The 21161-nt window shown below is 42.7% G+C and overlaps 1 protein-coding gene across 1 annotated transcript; it reads left to right on the top strand.

The window, feature by feature from the left end:
• Positions 1-1790: 1790 nt before the first annotated feature.
• On the top strand, positions 1791-19970 carry ARL6IP5 (ADP ribosylation factor like GTPase 6 interacting protein 5). Its single transcript, XM_006192677.3, has 3 exons — positions 1791-2397; positions 16762-16979; positions 19039-19970. The coding sequence occupies exons 1-3, from the start codon at positions 2222-2224 to the stop codon at positions 19209-19211; spliced, it is 567 nt and encodes a 188-aa protein (XP_006192739.1). The 5' UTR covers positions 1791-2221; the 3' UTR covers positions 19212-19970.
• Positions 19971-21161: the final 1191 nt, after the last annotated feature.

Raw genomic sequence — 21161 nt, 5'->3', positions numbered from 1 at the left:
GATAACAACTGCCTGCGATCAATGAGCAATCATATGATTACTAACACACACGACAGCTTATGGTCATGCAGGTCCTGAGCAACTGGAAGGAAAGAAGTCCTAATATTCACTGGTCTCTCCAACAGGTGTGGGGTCCTCCTGGGGCTACACTGATCTTGACCAAGATCATTTACTCAGCCTGTCCACAATGCTGCTTCTTGAAATCCTTAAGCCCCAGGGGATTCTTCCACACCCTCTGACTTCCTGTAACTGAGCACCAAGGCCTGGCAACATCTCTGCCTAGTACTCCTCTTGCTGTCTTGTATTTATGTTAGTGTTTCCATTGCATTGCAAGGTCCTTGAAGGCACAGTAGGGCTGCATTCTTTTCACCTTTTTCACCTGGAAAGGACTCAAAATACCTGTTGGCGTCATATTGAAATTTTTCAACCTTTTTTTTTTTTTTTGCTATCAAGTCTACCCAGATACAACCACAGCAATAAAACTGCAACAAGATAGAGGAAGGTCAGTCAGTGTTTATTATAATACCAGAGAAAACTCAGGTTTAAGCGCTATTAAGACCACACAGATCAGAGTGGGAAGGGATAAATTGGGAGTTTGAGATTTGCAGATACTAACTACTATATATAAAATGGACAAACAACAAGTTTCTACTGTATAGCATAGGGAACTACATTTAATTTCTTGTAGTAACCTATAATGCAAAAGAATATGAAAATGGATATAGTATGTATATGTATGGCTGAAACATTATGCTGACACCAGAAATTGACACAACATTGTAAACTGACTAAACTTCAATAAAAAAGAAAGAAAATGTGAGCGCTCAGGAACATTTTCACATTTCAAACTTCATTCAAAAAAAAAATCACCTAGGCTATATCTTAGCACTGATTTGATTCAATCACCACACTTTCCTAAACACCAGTGGCAGGAATAATTGCCTAGAGTCATTGAAATTTCCTTACCTGCCTTCTGGATCATCAAGGGAAATCAAATCATATCTTCTAGACTTTGCATTAGGTATATTTAATTGCTTTTCGATATTTTGAAAATTGGTGGTCCAAGGGGAGTGAATTTAGTTTTTTAAAAACGGCACTGCTTGCAGGTTTAGAGGCTTTGTTATCTTAGATACAAACACCTTAGAATTCTGCATACCACACAGTTAACCACACTATTAACCAAAATACTTTATTCTCATGCATTTTGATAAAAGGAGCTTTACTCTATAAACCAACCCCTTAACAGAATATAGGATGACTCTTTGGAACCCCTAGAAGAAAATTTACAACTAAGACATCTCTTGGCAGTTCCTTGGGCTGGGATGCAAAGCTTTCACATCATCTATTAAAATACTGTGCTCCCTTAGAGTTGACTGCAGATACTAGGATAAAACTAAGAAAGCTTTTTTTTGGAGTGGAATCCATGTTTCCGCCCAGAAAATACTGAGTGCAGAACAATCAGTAGATTCTTGGTTGCTTTCAAATGTAAACAACGTGCCCAGCTCAGGACTGAACTGACCAGAGTGCCCACTTAATCAGAATGGCACAGTAGTTAGATAAATTTGCCCCCAGAAAATAGTGATAGAGAACAAAGAAAAGAAATGAAAGAACAAAGCAGCCCTTCCATTCTAAATGTCCTTCTTTCCTATTTTGCCAAACTGATTTCACTCCTAGTGACTCATGGTGAAACACATGCGAATTGCTTTCAGATGTGCAAAGGTTAGTAAATACTTAATTTTCAAAACCACCTCATCCACCAGTAACACTAGGTTGCATTCCACACCATTTCACTTAGATTGGTATCTGAAGAGCTGCAAAAATTATCCCTAAGGCCCAGAACACATTCCTAGGTTAGATACTCAAAAGGGGTATTTTAAAGGAGGCTGTTTATATTCAGACCGCCAGCGAAGGCATTGCCACCTCGCTTCAGACAGGGGATTTCCGCTGGTTTCTTTCTTTCTTTCATCTCGGTTTTACACACTGTCCCTGGCTCTGTCGTGGGGCCCCAGTTATCCCGTAACCAACCACTTAGAACCAATCAAGAAGTAAAGAACAGAAAAAAGGCCCTCCCGCTTCCAACTTCCTTTGCTTCGCTGCCCGCCAACCGCAGAGCCGACCGAGCCAGAGCGGCTGTCATCTTTCACCCAGCTCAGCTGATCGGTTGCCGCGGCCGCCGCCGCCAGATTCCAGAAGCAAAGAACAAGAAGCTAGGAAGCGAGACATGGACGTGACCATCGCTCCGCTCCGCGCCTGGGACGATTTCTTCCCGGGCTCTGACCGCTTTGCCCGGCCGGACTTCAGGGACATTTCCAAATGGAACAATCGCGTGGTGAGCAACCTGCTCTATTATCAGACCAACTACCTGGTGGTGGCTGCCATGATGATTTCCGTTGTGGGGTAAGTGGGGTCCCCGCCACCCCGGGTACCGATGGGGGTCAGCACGGAGGGGGCTCTGGGTGCAAGATCCGAGGATGCGGAAACGCATCTTCCACGCCCAGCGCCTGCCCTCGTAACTGCAAGCGGCCAAACCAGTGGAAACTTGTTCGCAGGGCGAGGCCGCAGCAATCTGGGGGTCCCCTTTTCCTTCCTAAGCCTCGGAATGAGGCATGTTGTCGGAGCCCTCGGGGGCGAGGAAATGTTGCCAACGTCGGGCAAGAAAAAAATGACTCCTCCCTCCCCCGTGTTCGGATTAGACTCTTGCTAAGGGTGATATTTGTCTCAGTCTTTTAAAAATAAGAAGAAACAGGAAAGTCGTGTAACCTTATCCCGGGGCTGGCTGGGGCGGACGCCGCCCTGGAAGGCTTGGGGCGACAGGGTGTGGATCAGGACTCTGTCTTCTGGGGTGTTAGTGTAAAAAGGACATCAGAGAGGCGACACGCTTTATAGGTTTCTCCTCCTAGTATTTGCCACATTGTACAGGAAAGCTGAGCTTGGGATACAAAGGGTGGGTGTAGCCTGGTGGCGCATCTCCCAGTGGGGGAGTGAAGTCCGCCCTGATCTAGAAATGGTGTCCTTTTAGCTTTTTCTTCCAAGAGTTGTCCGGCGTGGTGACTTTATCTTCACACCTCATCTTAAAATTAAAAGTGTCCTGTGTTATATAGGATTTCACACACGCACACACACCTGCTCTGCTGGCAACCACTTTTTCTTGTAGTTCACCCTTTAAGAAATGCTTTGCTATCTTTTGTGAGACAGCGTGGTGATACACTAGATCATGCTGATTGCAAGATCTTTAAAGAAAAAGCCACCCTCAGACTCTATAAAGGAACTCACTTGCTTTTAAAGAAGTGCCCGACATTTCTATTTGAAAGCAGACACAGAGGGGAAAAGCAAGCTGGCCTGGGAGAAACGAAAAATCTACACTTGGAAGGTGTAGGAAAGGGCAGAAAGGGTGGTCTCTGAGGTTGGTTTGCTGTTCTTTGGCTTACTGAGTCGCTTCCCTTGCCAAGTTTGGGCACACCAAGATCAATCAGACATGAACCCTGGCCCAAGGGCACATGACAGTTGTTGAGAAACTATAGGACCAAATACCCAGCATAGAGGAGAGAAAGAGTTCACAGTTGCTGGGTGTGGTTCAGGGTCGTTGCCCCCACGCAGAAGTCGACTCTTGCTTGTGGGATTTGGTAGACAATTACAGATTCTCCTGATGTGTTGCTTAAGGGATTTCAAACTCAGAATGGCTTGGTGTGTGGAGGGCATGGGCTCTGAATTGTACGGCAGCCAAGTTAACATTAGTTGGAGGAGGACAGGCCCGAAGCGGCTGCCTTCTGAACCTTCCCCTAGCTTTATGCTTACGGCTTATTTTTCTCTGATCAATAAAAAGTTTCTTTAAAATGAAATCAGTGGTAAATAGGATTGCATCTGTTGTTTTTGCTTTTGCTTTTGCTTTGTAAAGAAGTCAGCAAAAGGCATCTTATCTGGTGATCTAGCTATGGGATCTTTTTTTTTTTTTTTTTTTTTTTTGAGGTACCCTGCAAAACTTAGATGTGGGATGAGATTTGGCACAGATCCATTCAATATACAGAAAAAAAAAATTGCTTTTCAAAGAGATGTAGTGCCCAGATCAGGCACAAGCTCAGGCAGCCACGCTGCCTTGATGGAATTCATTCTCCCCTGTGGAGGCGAGGGGGGGTGGGCAGCCCCTGACTAAATATAGCTGCCTCATTAGTGTCCTAGCCCACTAACTCAGGCAGTTTCCCCATTTCCCTCTGCAAATAGACGTTGACTGGTGGTGAAATTTTTGAAGGTAAAAGTGAAAGGTAGCCATTTCATTTTTAATTAATCTTATTTTACAAAACTTAAAAAAAGGTTCAGACTAGTTAAGTTGTTTTGAAAATTGTGTGGCAAGTGTTAGATTTCCTTTGTACCCCAGTAAAATCTGGCATAGGATCTTCAACTGTTTTCTGTACGTTGACAAATGCAGCCTGTAGTTCTTTCCACGAATTGCTCTTTTCTTTCTTTATAATCCAGTCATAATAAAAAACTAACATTTATTCAGTGCTCTGTGTGCCAGATGCTTTGCTAAGGAATTTACCTGCATTCCCTCATACAACCCAATGAGATGAGATATTAAGATTATTGTCTTATTATTATTATTATTATTATTATTATTATTATTATCATCATTGATGTTATTATTATTAAACCACAGGCTCAGAGAGGTTAAATGAGCTTCTCAAAGTCACAGATCCAGGCTTGTGCTCTTAACTACTATGCCACCTCCCTATGAATCATGAGGTTTAGAATTACAGTATCTTAAAGCTGGAAGAAACCAGGTATCTTCAGGGTCAGAGAGCTGAGATGATTCTGGAATGTTTCTCATTCTAAAGAGAACTCTCCTCCTTTGGTGATGTCAATAGATGGGAGTGTCGTCGGAACAGTGCTGGAGGCTGTTCGTCTGGGTCCTCTGCTGGCATCTGATAGTTTCTCATGATACCTTGGCAGAGTATGTGTGAAAATGTGGCCAGGGTGTTTCCCGGGGAAGGACTGTGTTTGAAGGGTCTTCCTCAATGGGGCCTGCCGCCCGCAGCTGGACAGGAGGGGCCCACCAGGGTATTGTTGGAGCGGCTCCAGCCTCAACTATGAATGCACCTCCTTAGGTGAGGATAGAGAGAGCCTGCCCTTGAAGACTGCAGGCAGGGAAGGGGAGGACCAGGTGGGTATCACCTAGCTCCAGAACACCCAAAAGGGCAGCCTAGGCCGAGATGGAGATTAAGGGGGATTAGGGGAGAGAGAGAGATCTGTGTGCGAGGGTCTGATCAGGCAGGGCTGGTAATCCACGGTTAGAAGTTTGGTCTTCATCCCAAAAGCATGGTTCCCCAGGTTATGACTTCCACTGAGTAGCTCTACTCTGCCCCTTAGATTAACTCTAAGTCTCTTAGTTAATAGCCCTTGCTGGGGACAGTCACCATGTCTTCTGGCTCTTCATTAGTATAAGGTAGTGGTTAAGAGTTTAGGCACCAGAACTTGGTTAATTCAATTTTGAATCCCAACCACCAGTCACTAGGCGTGTGACCTCGGGTTGGTCACTTGAACCACGCTGTGGGGCAGCTTCCCCATCTGTAAAATCAGCCTAGTTCCAGTACCTGCAGGGTAGGGCTTTTGTGAGGCTTATCTGAGTTAATATGGGCCAGTTTCTTAGAAGTATCCAGCTCCTACTTTTTGCTTCACAAAATTTATTTTGGAATTTCCACTATTATTTTTATCGTTGGTATTATCATAGACTTACTGAGAAACATAGACAGCAACTTTATCCCAGCAGCTCCAGCCACACAGACACCAGTCCCCAACCTACTCACCTGCTCCTGCTTCTCCTACGAGACTGAGCTTTGGTACCTTCTCTTTGAGGAGCATCCTCCCTTGCCCCCCACTCCCCACAGCTGTGCTTGTTATCCTGCCTGGTGCTTACCCGACAGGCTTTTAAGTTGTCTGTTCACTCGTCTCCACTCTGACCTCTAGACTCCTTGAGGCCAGAGTCAGTCGGTTTTGTTTGTGACTTTCCCCCATTTTCTTGTTGTGGTCAGCGTTATTTTTATTCTGTGTATCCCTGAGGCCTACCATACAGCATATGCTTAGCTGGTCAGTGCAGAGAGTCAATAAATGAACGGAAGGTTTCAACATGATCACAGGAGCAACTTTTAGCCCACTTAACTGAATAAATTATTTTGAAGTACACATAGCAGCATGCCAGCACATAGCAGTAACATGCCCCTGGAGTGAGTGATCCTAAGTGGGTCGTTGCTGACAGTGCTTGCCACATATTGGTTAGGATGACTATGGTATAAAAATTCACTTTTAAAAGGTTTGTAATTCAAACGCTTGGCCACCTCACATTACCCTTGCAAATTTGGTGAAATACTCTTTTGCAAAGTTTTTCCAACTGGATGCTGTATGGCATCTCGGGCCGTGGAATTCTTTGTTGTAGGAGGCTGTCCTGTGTGTTGCAGGATGTGGAGCACCATCTCTGCTCCCTACTCATGGAATGCCGGTAGCGCCCTCCCCTTCAGTTGTGACAGTTAAAAATGTCCCCAGACATTACCAGATATCCCCTGGGGATCAAAATCACCCCTGGTTGAGAACCACTGCTCTTTTGCCAAGAAGATCACGATGATCCCTCAACGTCATCCTTACGAAAAGCACATTGCTTTACAACAAGTTACAAGAACAGAGTTCTTGGCAATGACAGAGCAAAGCAGTTTGACATTAACTCCTGGCTCCTGACTTTTCAAACACAAGAATGGAGTGGACTTGAAACTTTACACAGCTTTGATCATTATCCTTAATTTGATATGCAATTTTTTAAAATTAAATTTGATATGCTATGATTCTTTTTTCACTCTGTCTGGAAGACTCAACTGGTTCCACAGACTTAGTCTTTTTATTTTTTGATAGACTTCTGGCCTTCGCTTTTATTGGCTTAGTTCACTGGCTCGGGAGTCCCACTGCTATAGAAGAGGAATTAAATGACTTCAGTAATATGAAACATACTAAGGCCTTGCAAATGATAACACTCAAATGTTAGCTGCTATTATTATTATTATATTAAATCCTAGGTTGCAGGCATATTTAAAATTCTCACAATTTGTGTATTCTCTTAAGCAGAAGCATTAGACGATGGTTATATTTAGTAATTTTGTCATAACTGCAACTTGTGTTTCTTATAAACCTTTGCTTCCCTTGAAGACATGAGTGTCCTTTTGAAATCAGGCATCACTTCAGAAGAGACTGAATGACTTAAAAAAGCATGAATAACAAGCTGAGGAATGTTTGTCTGGCTGAACATGACTTTGCGTCCTTTAAATCAAGAAGGGAACAGTGCCTGAGATAGAAGAGGATGTCACTTACCCTCTCCATCCTTGATACAAGACATCTGCGCACTAGAGATTCTTTTTACATCACATACAGCAGTAGATGTTTCTGACTCTATTTTCAAAGTGAAAAGAAATGGCAACACCTAATTGCACTTGCAGTTTAAGTCCCAAGCATGTGATAACATTCTAGTTGTGGGCAGGAATTTCCATGTGCTTAAGAGAATGCCAAAAGATTTGAGGTGGACAAATCTGTCCAAAGTGTGGACCACAGAACTGTAGCATCCTTTACCCTGGGAGCTTGTTCAAAGTGCAGGATCTCCGACTCCATCTCAGACCTATTGGATCAGAGTCTGCATTTTAACACAACCCCTAGATGAGACACAGGCACATTGAAATTTAAGAAGCCCTTATCGGATCTGGTTCAAAGGAAACAAACACTAAGAAAATTTAAATAAATTGACCTGTATGCCCAGATGTTACCTTTGGGGAGTCTACATGGCTGGGTCCAGGCATTTGTATTTTTTTTCTCCTTCACTCTCAAGTGATTCTGATACACAACCCCAAGTTGAAGCTGAGACGTACTAATCCCATCAAACTCCCCAGTTTTCACAAATGTAAAGGCCTGAGGTCCCATGGCTAACTGGAACCAAAGCCCCTAACAGTAGCTTGTTTTATTGATATGAACTGACAGACTCTGTCCATTAATTCATAGCAAATATTCTAAAGCTCCTAATTAACCAAATGCAACAGAATACCCGACTGACAACATTTGTATTCTTATGCTTGTCTCTCACAAATTCCTCCCTGCCGTCACAACTCATATTTTCTGGTGTGACCTCAGAAGCGCTGGGTTCTAATCCCCAATGCCTCCATCAAAAATAAATAAATAAACCTAATTACCTCCCCGCCCCGAAAACAACTGAACCCCCCCCCCAATCAACAACAACCAATGCTACAAGGAAGAAAAACCAAGTTTCCAGTTGGTAGAGGAAGAAAAGAATCAGGAAGCCCTCGGGTGCTCTGGATGAGAATGTATTAAAACATCTGCAGATGGAATTAATTGCAGTCTGTTTATGCTGAAACCCAGTGGAAATGTTTTTGAGATTAATCAGCTTCAACACCAACTCCACACTGGTAGTCTTATTTCTGCTGCTTCATTTGTTCACAAAGGGTATGAAGCACTTACCAGTTCTCAGGCGCTGGGCTGGGAGACACAGTAAGACAGCTGTGATTCTTGCCTTCATCACATTTAGAGTCTAGAGAGGCAACTAAGACGATGCATCATAATTTTTTTTACAAGTACAGCAAGTGCCCAGAAATACACACCTGTATCAGTACACATCGTTTTCAACCTGACTTACCTGAGCTCCCCTGTACGTTATGATTCCAAATTCCAAAACTCTCAGGTGTTGAAAACTGAGAGAGGCATTAACTGTGTAGAGAGAGCTATTAAATTTAACCATCCTCAAATACAGCTCGGATGTCATCTATTCAGTTGGGCAAATATTTACTGAGCACCTGCTAGATACTGTCGATGCACTGAGAACACCAGGCCGGAGTCCCAGTCCATGCAGCCTCCCCAAGTCCTTCCGGAGTTCACCCCTCCCTGCCCTCCCATGCACTTTCATTTGCTCCTGAGGCAGTGCGCCACGTGGTGTGCTGGTGCATGCCCTTCCCTGGTGGGTTATGTGCTGCTTCTGAGCACGGAACTTTAAGAGGTCCATCCACATTCAATAACATGTTAAGCTCAAAGTTCTTCATCTAATAAGAATTATCTTTTTTTCACATCATCTTCTGACACAATGTATGTAACCTTGTTCTTCTCGGCTTCTCCCCACATGCTTTTATTTGTTTAATGTTTCCGGCCACTGCCAGCCTGGTGTAGTTTCTACCCCCTTTCTCTATGTAAGGATTTACAGTGATTCTGGGTAAATGTGCAAGTAAATAAGCGTATTTTGGACTCCTTCTTGCCCCTTTCTTGGAGGGCTAAAGCTTTCAATCAGCTTATTAGAGGCCGAGAGCTCTGTACAGGAAACGCAATTCTAAAAGATGAGCAGGACCTCTCCACTTAATACCGGACGGAGCAGCCTATTGGAAATTTCTTGCTTTCCTTTTGGACAAATGAATCACTCAGCTTCAGAGTTTCAGAATACTTACTTATAACACTCTCCCCTGTCTCGTGTAATGAGCTTGGCTTCTTGTTCCAGGGAACCCTTTTGTGCCCATGATCTTAAGCAAAACTGGCGGGCTGCCTCTCCATTCTGCAGGCATTTCCCATAAATAGGTAGGATCTCCTGGCCTTCTCTACCAGGGAGCATTCGCAAATGGAGGTACCTGGAAGGCAGAAAGCCCATCTGAAGAGGAAAACTGGGGCGTTGGTTCCTACCTCTACTAAACTGCTTTGTATCCCATCTGAAGTCCTCTTGTCTCCAGGAAACAAAAGGGGATGCAGACATCGGGTGTTAGCATGAGGTAAATAGACAGGAACTGCTTGTCGGGAGGCTCATTAGCATTTGTCCAAACCCGTCCTCTCTCCACAGCGCTGTAAGAACTTGCCATGTGACAATTTAATTAACTCTACCAAAGCATTCAGAAAGAACCGTTTGTAAACAAGTATCTTCCCACTTGAGTTCTAAAAGCGTTACTGTGAGAGTAACCAAGCACTCCTAATTGTTGAAGGCAGTGATGAGTCTGCGTGGGGGTCCAGTACACCACCCTCTCTACCTTTGTGTATTTTAGAAATTTGCCCTAATCAAAAGGTTTAAAAGGATGTGTTGTAATCTAACCAGTCCTTGTAAAGTGACTATTTGGAGCTCCGTGGCTCTGGGAGGTGTGAGACATATGGCTTCTCACCCTGGTCCAACCTGTTGTTTATTAAAAATGAAACAATTAGCTTGATAAATACAAAAGAAAGCATGGAGGTTCATCAAATATATCTTATACAATGGATACTTTTTAACATGCCAAGTGCTGCCAAGACAGTGGACCGTTTGGATGTGTTCAGTTTAACGGAGCCAATACACCGAGTCCAGTACGATAAATACTCAGTTCCCAGCAAGCGTGCAGTAAATACTGTGGGCGTTCCTGATTTAATTGGTTAGGAAAAGCTCAAGGTTAAGTTACCCTGACCTTCCTGTGACAAGAGACAGGCCCCTGCCCCACCTTAACTGCCTTTGATCTTTAGCCCCAGGAGACACTAATCACATTTACTTGGAAGTGATTTGCACACGTTTTACAGTCAGAAATAGTTCTTGTCAGGAAGGAAGCCATGTTGGGAAACCGAAACCACCACTGAAGACTCTTGGGGTTATCTGAGGAATCAGAGCAGGAGGGGCCCACATAGACAGGCCTGCAGGAGCAGGTGTCCCCCTCTGTCCCAGCCAGTCTCCCTCCCCCCACCCCACTCACCACCTCGGGCCAGCACTAGTGACAAAACTTCCAGAGTCCTCCTTCCAGCAAGTCCAAGTGCCCTTTGATCTCATCCTATCATCTCTTATATGTGCATCGGTTTTCCCTACTTTTGATTTTTCATTCATTCCTTTCATCACAGCTCTGTGAAGTTGCCAAGTCGGGGACTATTTCTCCAGTAATATTTAGTGGACAATGAGAATAAAGTGATTTGTTCAAGATCGATCTCACGGCACTTATTTCGTGGCCACAGAAAGTTGCTGAGCTTACTTGAAGTAACATGAAAATGTGCCAGAAATTTACTTACCGTTTTTTCTTTCTTTCAACAAATGTTACTGAATTCCTATGCTGTGCCAGGTGCCGTGCCAAGTGCTGCGGAGAAAATGTCACGGTCCCTGTCCTCATAGAGCTTAATCTCTATTAGGAAACAGAGACAATCATCCAAAAGTCATTCCAATAAATGTCAAACTGCCACTGCGGTGATGGCTCTGAAGAAGAGGCAGATGGAGCTGTGACGTGGTCAGAGAGACTGAGAAAAAGCTGATTACACTGAGGCTTGAAGGAGGCAGGTGTGAGTCAGGCAGAGAGAAAGGCTTGTGCACTGGTCTGTGATGGCCGGGGGCAGGCTGAGTTCTAGAGACACAGAGAAACTGCCAGGGGATGCTGTGCAGAATCGGGAGGAGGTGGTACGAGAAAGCTGGCAGGCAGAGATGCTGTCGCCCTCAGGGATCCCACATACTGGTGATTAAAATGTCCCTTCCTCCTGGCAGATGCAGCTTAAGCCAAATTGCAGGCTTGGCAGGTGAAGTGTGGCCTGGATTTCCAGTCCCCTTGTCCCCAGGACAAAGTACACAACTATATGCAGTGGCCCTGGCTGCAGAGGCAGGAGGAGGGCTAGACCCTGGGGGAGGGGGGGCTTGTAGAATGAGTAAAGAATTCTGTCCTTAGTGTAAGTAATGAGAAGCAGGAAGATGGATGGGTGGAGTCATATTTGCAGTGATCACTCTGGTGGTTTAAGGACCACAGAAAAACATCACCAACTTAGAGAAGTCTGTTATGAGTAAACCGTTCCCTCCCTTTCTTGGTGAATCAGGCTTCCTCAGGAACCAACCTGCAAAAAGAGCTTTTTGGGTTAGAAACTTGGAACTCAGTGCAAAGCTGCTTCTACTGCTCAGGAAATGTTCCACTGCCTCTTTGGTTCTTGCTGGCATTACAGCGTGCCCAGCATTACAGTGTGCCCAGCGTTACCAAGTGAGCACTTGAGTTGATCTGGGGATCTCTGTTTTGGTAAACTTTTATCACCAATGCTGCAATTGGTGGCCTTGTGACAAATTGATTAACTTCTCCATTCTTTCCTTTGCTTATATAGAATGAGGTGTATTTTCAAGATCCATCTTAGCTCTAAAATTCTGCAGTTGGCCAAGATTTTTTTTTCCTTTTAGCGATTTGTGCTAAAACCATAGCTATAACTAGCTGAGTCACGTGGGCAGCTTTAGGACATGCCCACACCCACTCATAGCCACCGTCCTTTAGGGAGAAATGGAAATGCTAAGGGATTTCCCAGAATGATCCTGAGTTGCTGACCTGAACTGGAAGAGAAAGGATTCTAAAATGGTTGAGGCAGGGAATCTCTGAAACTGGTTCACCACACAGAATGGGTTATATTGTGAACTGCTGTCACAATTACATCTGCTGGCACCGATTTTTTTTCTCCCTGGCTCTCTTTGAATATGTTTCTTCACTTCTCTGTGCCTCAGTTTATTCGTCTGTGTAATGGGATTGGACCAATTCATCTTTGAAGACTCTGCCGCAGGATTCTGTGATAGAATTCCAAGCCTCTTTACGGCTGACAGTGATGCCACTAGAATTTTAAAATATTTCTCTATCCTTCTACTTATTAATTAGATAGGATACATATGTATGTAGGTATGTATTTTTTGACTCCCAAGAGAAAAAAACATATTTAATGTTTTTGATTTGTAAAGCTAGGTCCTCCTTCTATCAAAGACTGAAAATCTCTCTCTCACTTTCCTTCCTCTTCCTTCTCCCCCTCTTTCCCTCTCTCCTCTTTCCTTCTCCCTTTCCTCTACCATCCTGCCTCCCTTTGTCTCATTCACTGACTACAAAAAATGAGATGGCATCCATCAAGCCCAATGCCAGCTGTCCATGTGAAGGCTGGGGGGTGGCATATTTGTGAAAGTTTTGTCCTCATGGCCCTTGGGCTTCGTTGCGACTGACCTGACTAAGAACCCAACTGTTGAGTAAAAGCTTTACTCATCTCAAACAAGAACTGGTTCCCCAACTCCTGCCCTCCCTGGAAAATGAAATTAACCTCTGGATGGTCTGTGTGTTTTATTTTGCTCCAAGGGCAGGCAGGGGACGGGGAATTGGACTGGTGTGCATTTTACCCTTTCTTAGAATGGAATCGCCCTTAAGCAGAGGGAGGAAGAAAATCATTTCTGCTCTGGGTAACTTTGTTCATATTTTTTCCAGCTTGGAACTTTGGTTACTTTCTAATTATAGACTGCGGCTGGGCGTGTTGTAAGTGAAAACCAGTTCTCACAGGCTCTTTGCTCTGTTCTTTTCCCTTGAACATGAGCAACAGGAACAGGTGAAAAGCAAATTTGGAATTAGCTTGAGTCAGGCCTGGAGTTTTCATTGTTCTTTGTCCTGGACTTTATATAGACATTCAGCCTAGATGTCTACTTCAGCTTGTCCTGAGGAAAACAGAAGAAGCCTGGCTTGCATTTTATTATACGCTCCCCCTTGTGAATGATTATTTTAATAGGTATTCTAGGAAGCACTAAGTCAGAGACCTTTGACACTTTGTGCCCAACTAACCATCTCCTATTGCAGCTTTAGGAGTTTCCCTAAACTTGAACCCTCTGCGTTACTTCTTCGAGTTATTGTTAATTTTGTCAACATCAACGCTATGTGAAAGGGTTAGTTTCTTTCGCACAACGTTCCCCAATTTCTTTTGTTTATCTTTATATATCAGTTTTTTATTTTCAAGTAATACACGGCTATTGAAAAAAAATAGGAAAATAGAAATAAGCAAATGGGAATAAACCACTCATGATCCTACTACCAGCAGAACTACCCTAGTCTTTTGGCATAATTTCTCTCAGAATCTTTTTGGCGCTAGAAATGAAATGCATTAATCTGTGAGAGATTCTCAGCCTCTCCACTCAGCCCTCCCACCACCTGCTAAAGAGGATTTTGTTTTTGGCCCTGTCCAACCCTTCCCTTCCCCAGGCCTATATGGAAATTTTTATCTTTCCCAAACCAATTCTGGGGTTAAATCTGGAGACAGGGTGTAACCCAGATGAAACGGTAAAAAAGAAAAGAAGGGAAAAAAAAAAAAAGAAACAAGAGACTAAGTAGACCCAGACAATAAAAGAACTGAGGGAGGAGGAAGACAGACAGACTAGCAGGTGAGCTGGGCATTGGGAAAGCTTGGTGAGGGAGGGTGGTGTAGACCGGTCACAAGAGGATCTGGAGAATGGGCAGGAAACCAAGGGTCGGGTGGGAAAAGGAGCAGCTTGGCTGTGGCGTGTGAACTGAAATTGCACAAATGCTCTTCTAATAACCTTTAATGAAAAAGAATATGAAAATGAATATATGCATGTATATATGACTGGGACGTTATACTGTACATCAGAAATTTACACATTGTAACTGACTATACTTCAACAAAAAAATAATAAAAAGAAATAAAAGAAATTGAGTTAATGTTATTGGAGAGATGATGCAAGGAAAGACTGGACTGTTGCAGCTGGCCTGTCCCAAGCCTGGGCTGTGGGGCTGGGGAGAAGTTGCCTTTATATTTCATTTTGTATATGTTCATTTTATTTCTGATTACAAAGTCATTTGCTAATTGTAAAAATTTCTACTTCTGAGTTATATAACATAGATGATGAATCTACTTAGGAATTATTATAGTTGCTTTACTCAATCAATAGATTGTTAATGTGCTCCCAAATTATTTAGTATACTTTGGCTTTTTAATTTTTGTTTTGTTTTGTATTTTGGGGGGAGGTAATTAGGTTTATTTATTTAGTTTAGTGTAGGTACTGGGGATTGAACCCAGGACCTCATGCATGCTAAGCACATGCTCTACCACTGAGCTGTGCCCTACCCCCTACTACGACTTTTTGAAAATAGTTGTATATGCCACCATGTAGTAAATTGCTGGCCATATACGATGTTTCTACAAGTTTTTAATCATCAATATCACTCATGAGAATACTGTTACAATACAGTCTTTGCATTTTTATTCATTTCCTTAAACTATTCTGAAGCGGAGAGTTTTGCCCTGCAGGGTATAGGTATTGGCAAGAGTTTTGAATGAAATAAGCAACTTATTATTGTCGGGTTTAATTATAGGTTATGTGCTATTAGTTTTACCACTGTTTAATTCCACGCATTTTAGTAGAAAATTTTTAACTTTTTCAAAGGAGTTTGACATTACTTATGTCACTGATTTCATGCATTAAGATATGTAATACTTTCACTCCTATTTGAAACGATTTAAAACAGCTTTTGTTTCAGGAGGCAGGATCAGAGCTAAAATTTGCAAGGATTTTTTAAATGCATCTTAGTTATCCTAAATGTGAATCCCAGCATGAGTATGAATCCTTCACCTGTTCTGTTTCAGAGAAAGGAATTTCTTGGCATCACCTTTCATTATCCCATCTTCCAAATCAATCATGTTGATATTCAGAATGTGCTGAAAAAACACTTACCCTCTTTGTCCTTCCCAAGGAAAATGCTCATTAGCCTCTTATGAGGGCAAAACATTAGTAATTCATCATAGCTGCTGACCACAAACGCCTTAAGGATTTAGCACACACGGGGGTTTGGGGGTGGGGACGGGCAGGACTGCAGTGCCCAGTCACCCTCACTTATGAAACACTTGATCTCAGTTTCCTCCTCATAATGTGTTTGCCCCCTTATCAACAGTAGTGTCTCCTCTGGCTCCAGTAACAATGAAACTGGAGGTTCTGTGCTTGGAAATCTCAGTTGATAAACCCATCTCCTAATGATACTCTGGGCCTTTTAAAGAATTCTAATGGCCTCCCTATGCCAAGAGTCATAAACTCAAATGCCTCCATGGGCTGGGCAAATTATGTAAGAGAGCATGGCAGAGCAGCTGTTAGAAAAATAAAAATAATTACTAACGGTAGCTCACTGGGGCCTCTGTGTCAGAGATGCTGAAGATGGTGGTGGGGGCCCAGGCTAAGGGGAGAGCATTATTCTATCTGAATGAGAAGGCACTCCAGCCAGCGGCTGACATAGAAGAGTGTGCCTAATTGTGTTAAATTTTCTTGTTTCCAGGTGAAGCAAGGAGTCCCAAGTTTGATGAATTTTTTTTAAACACACTGGGATTCAAGTAAAAGGTTGTTTTTTTTTTTTAATTTTATTTATTTTTTTAATTTGGGGGGGTAATTAGGTTGGTTGGTTTGTTTAATTCATTTGTAGAGGAGGTACTGGGGATTGAACCCAGGACTTCGTGCATGCACTCTACCACTTGATCTATACACTCCCCCTTGTTATTTAAATTACTGTACAGTCAAACAACAGATGTGCCTGGAGACTGGATCTGGCCCGTGGAGCTCACTGAGTGACCGGGACTGTACATTCATCTCTCATGGCAGCTTCTAGGAGGATTTAAATAAGTCCCTTAGAGCTCAGAAAATACAATCTAACGTGTCTTAAAGCCCAGGATGTATAAAAGCTAAACACAGCCCATCCAGAAGAGGGGCTCTAGCCTTTTAAAATGATGGACTTTAACAAGACGGACTGGTGAGTCTGGGGGAGTCACACTTGCCCTGGTGTGCATCTTCGCTCCACCATTTTCTAACCTCTAAGTGCTTAAGTTTGTGTCTTTGAGAAGTGAATGAATAGCGTCTGCCTCATCAAATTATGAGGATTAAATGAGACAGTTCAGATAAAGGGCTTAGTAAGTTCTTTGTTGCCACCCCTCCCCCTCTGCCTCATTTTCCTCCTCCTGACCTAGGCGCCCTCTTTTTTCATATCCCAGGTTCCTGAGCCCCTTCAACATGATCCTTGGAGGCATCGTGGTGGTGCTGGTGTTCACGGGCTTCGTGTGGGCAGCCCACAATAAGGACATCCTGCGCCGGATGAAGAAGCAGTACCCCACGGCGTTCGTCATGGTGGTCATGCTGGCCAGCTACTTCCTCATATCCATGTTTGGGGGAGTCATGGTCTTTGTGTTTGGCATCACTTTCCCTTTGCTGCGTAAGTGACCCTGAGTCTTCCTTTCCTTCTATCATATAAAGCATCGGATCGATCGTTCAGTGAGAATTACCTAACCTGTTTCTGAGGTGTGTTGGCAGGTGTGCAAAATCAGACCTGAATTATCAGAAGTTTCTGAAACAGCAGATGAAGGCCTAATGGTCCATTAATTGCACGCATATGTCTTGGGCGCCTCCTCTGTGCCACTCTCCCGGGGACATAACAGTAAACAAAACAAATAAGGACCCCAAGTCATAAAGCAGGAAGGTGATAAAACCTGCACTGGACCCCACGTGTGTCTGATATCAGAGTCTGTTCTTAACTCTTAAGTGCTGGTCATACTGTCCCGCCACAGACATGAATGTATTTCATCTGGAAATAAGCTGTTTACTCTCTACTTACTCAGAAGATCATAATTAGTGTCGGAAGTTCCCTTAAGTCTATAGGAAGAGTTGGCCCAGAATATAGAGACCAAGGACTTCAGTTCTGGTGACGAGAACTAGGACATTCTCTATACTTGACACGCATTGCTTACTGAGATTCCTGAACACGTGAAGCCTGAAACAGAGAACAGATAAAATCCAGGTCTCAACAGCAGAAATCTGATTAAAATTACAGTGTATTACATGACAGGAACATCCCCTTAACTTTTAATAGCATTTTCATGTGTGCATTTATTCCATTAAATAAAATCAATAGCCTGTTTAGGGTTTTGTTGGGTTAAGCCCAGAATATTTATATATAAATCCCATACCTTATTGCATAAAATATTTGAATCAGCTAATTCAGACTCTTTGAAACACTCCTCTTCTCCTTATGTGCTAGAGGTGTAGTAGTTCAATGATTCTGCTTAAACACACAGCTTATAAAAACACAGGCCAGGGTAACGAAATGTATCATAGGTGGAGAGTCATGTCCAGGTTTGTATTCCTAGCCCTGCTGGAAAGCAGCCATGTGATTTGGACCAGTTATCCTGTAAGGGCTGTAGTTCACTCATCTATAAAATAAGGAAATTAGACAAGATCAGTGATTCCCAAACTTTGTTGAATGTGAGAATCGTCCAGGATGATTTTTTAAAATGTAAATTTCCCAGCTGTAGCCTTTGGGGATCTCTTGATTCTGTGGGTCGACCCAAAGAATCTGTATTTTTAGAAAGCCCTGTTAGATGTTTTTAATGACCACTCTAGACTGGGAGCCTCCAGACAGAATGCACATCAGTGCTTCTCACAAATGAGGGTTCAGAATCACCTACATCAGAATCATCCACGGTGATTACTGAAATGTAACATTCTGGAGCCCCACCTGTCTCAGCAGTCTAAATTTTGGGTGGTGGACACTGGAAATTTGCTTATTTAACAGGCTCTCCAGGTGACTTGCGTGTACACAGAAGCGTGCCGATCGCTGGTGTAGACCACTCAGGGTGTCTATCTAAACTGCAGACTCTCAGGCCCTTCCATTTAAGGTTCTGATTCAGCAGGTCCTGGAGAGGGGCCGGGGAATCCGATTCTTTACCATAAACAAACTCAAGTAATTCTTAATGATCAGGCAAATTTTGCGGAACACCAGGTTGCACAAGGACCATCTAGAAATTTCTATCCAACATGCTGGAGAACTAGTCCGTAGGAGGCACTTCTAAGGGGACTTCACCTGCATGCCTTCTGCAGGGAACAAAATACAGTTAATCCCTGACCTGTGCAGGGGTTCTTTTCTGGAAAATTTAAATGTTAAGTCGATTTTTACGTAGGTTGGAATCACATTAATACGCTTTGAATTTCAGGGCATTTAAGTAGCATCCGAAAGGTAAGGCTATCAATGTGTGAAGGAAAGGGCGTGGCTGCCAGGTTATGGTCCTTCCTGCAGAATCCACCCCTTTCCCTCACACAGGAAGAAAACTTCATGACTTGACGAAGGGCTTTGTATAAAGCCTGAGGAGCCAGGCAGGGACTTGGATCGATTAGAGGACCAGCCTGGACTGTAGCTAACGGAGGCAGCTTTTACTAAAAGTGTGGAGGGAGGGAGAGAACCGCTGCTCGGTTGCTAACCCTGTTTGACTTCCCTGTAGTGATGTTTATCCACGCGTCGCTGAGACTCCGGAACCTCAAGAACAAACTGGAGAATAAAATGGAGGGAATCGGTCTGAAGAGGACGCCCATGGGCATCGTCCTGGATGCCCTAGAACAGCAGGAGGAAAACATCAGCAAATTCACCGACTACATCAGTAAAGTGAAGGAGTAAATTTAGAGCTGACCCGGTGATGGGAAGGCAGCAGAAATCGAGTTGCAGTTTGCCCTTGTCCAGACCTACTTTCCGTTTGTGTTTTTTGAAACAGGAGGTGCACGCACCACATCCGACTCTCTAGGGCAGCATGCAGGTGGGGGCCACGCTGCCAACATCTCTGATGTTACAGCAGGAAGCCCTCAGAAACCAAAAGAAACCGCCCTCCAGTTATGTCTGAAGTTTCAAGTGTGTGTATGAAAGCTGATAGGAAAAGGATCAGACCTATTTCTTAAGGGGAATGAAAAAAAAATCAAAGTATCACGGACTGGATGGCAACAATACAGTTATCTTGTAGGAAAACAAAGTAACTATAAAGTATCCAGGCAAGATGAGTAAAGGAAAAGACTCTTAAAAGTAGGTGACGTCATGCATTAGCCTGTTTTAATCGCCCCAGCATCCTCCTCCAAAAATATTCCCTAGCATTATAACATGTAGGGCATAAAATAGCTTAGTTTTTATCATTATTCTTTTAAAATCAAAGATGATCTCTATCACTTTGCTCCTGTTTGATGTGCAGTGGAAGCTGAATAAACCAGTTGTTTATATTTTGTTTACAGATACAAAGATAGCTGTTGAGGAGGGGGTTTTGTCAACTTGTTGCAAACTAAGTATCTTTCAGGAGGTTACAGCTTTTGTGACATGTATTATTCTTGATAGTCTTGTTAAAAAAAAATAGACAAAAAACCAAAATAAAAGTTGAGTTCTGTTTCTATTGCACAGATTTTGTTTTTCTAATGATAAAAGGTGTCCAAGATAATGTCGCCCCCCTTTTTTTTCACTGTTTAGTTTTTTAACTGGAACATTTAGAAAGAAGCAAATGAATGTGCATTTTATTAATTCCCTAGTGGGCACAAGGAAGACAGTCACAGCTGATCTTTTAAAATCTGAAAAGCATCTTTAGATGACCAAGCATAAAGACTTTTATAAATGGGAATGAAAATGGGAATGATCACCGGCTTCTGCAGTTCATACAAATTTTAGACAGCACTTGGCACAACTATGTGTTTTTATAGACAGACATTAGAATTAAGGTAGCAATGAGTTTATATTTTCTGTTATTTTCTTCCTTTGACTTCCCATGTATTTAGGAATAGATTATACAAAATGTTTTGCTTGCCAATTGAGTGATTTCATAGATGAATAGAAAATAGTTAGGCTTCCCTAGCACTGAATTATGAAGACAGTTGGAACAGTACTTATTACTGAAGAGACTCTGTGTCCTGGAATTAGAAGCAATGCCTGTACCGCTCCTGGTTTTTCTTGCATTTTCATTTCTCAGCCAACCTGCAGCGTTCATCTCTAGCACAGTGACATCACCATGACTTCACGCACATGGTCTAGAACATGTACCCTTCCCCACATATGAAGAATAAAATTTATCAAAGTTTTTTTTTTGAGGGGTGAGACTTTATTTACTATAGGTCTCTATTAAATGTCTGAGAAACTCAGTGACAACCTTATAAACAATAAGGATGTTCTGTACAGCCCAAAACACTCAGCTTGTGTTTCAAATACTGTTTGATAAAACGTTCTTACTTTATTAATTTCCAGCTAGAATAAAATTGAATTCTAATGGGATCCTTTTTTTAAACCTGACAAGGGTTTATACATATTTTAGACTCATTTTCTACGTGGTGAATTCTGCAGACTAACCGCAATAAATTTGGAGAAAGTGACAAGGCACATTAAAAATATATACTCATTATAATTACTAATGGCTCAGGGTCAATTCTGGAAGGATTATAATAGAAAATCTAGCATGGAAATGCTATAAATGATTTCATTTTAAAAACAAGGTAAAATTTTCAACTAAGATTTTTAGGCTGGGTGTGGATGAATAGAAAAAAGCATAATGTGAGTGACTTCACTTGTCACTTGACAAAACCTGTGTTTTGAGGCGGTAAATAA

Source organism: Camelus ferus, chromosome 17 (assembly GCF_009834535.1).
Source record: "Camelus ferus isolate YT-003-E chromosome 17, BCGSAC_Cfer_1.0, whole genome shotgun sequence".
NCBI lineage: Eukaryota > Metazoa > Chordata > Mammalia > Artiodactyla > Camelidae > Camelus > Camelus ferus.
Note: the sequence above shows the minus strand (reverse complement) of the source record. Positions and strands in the feature narration are given on the sequence as shown.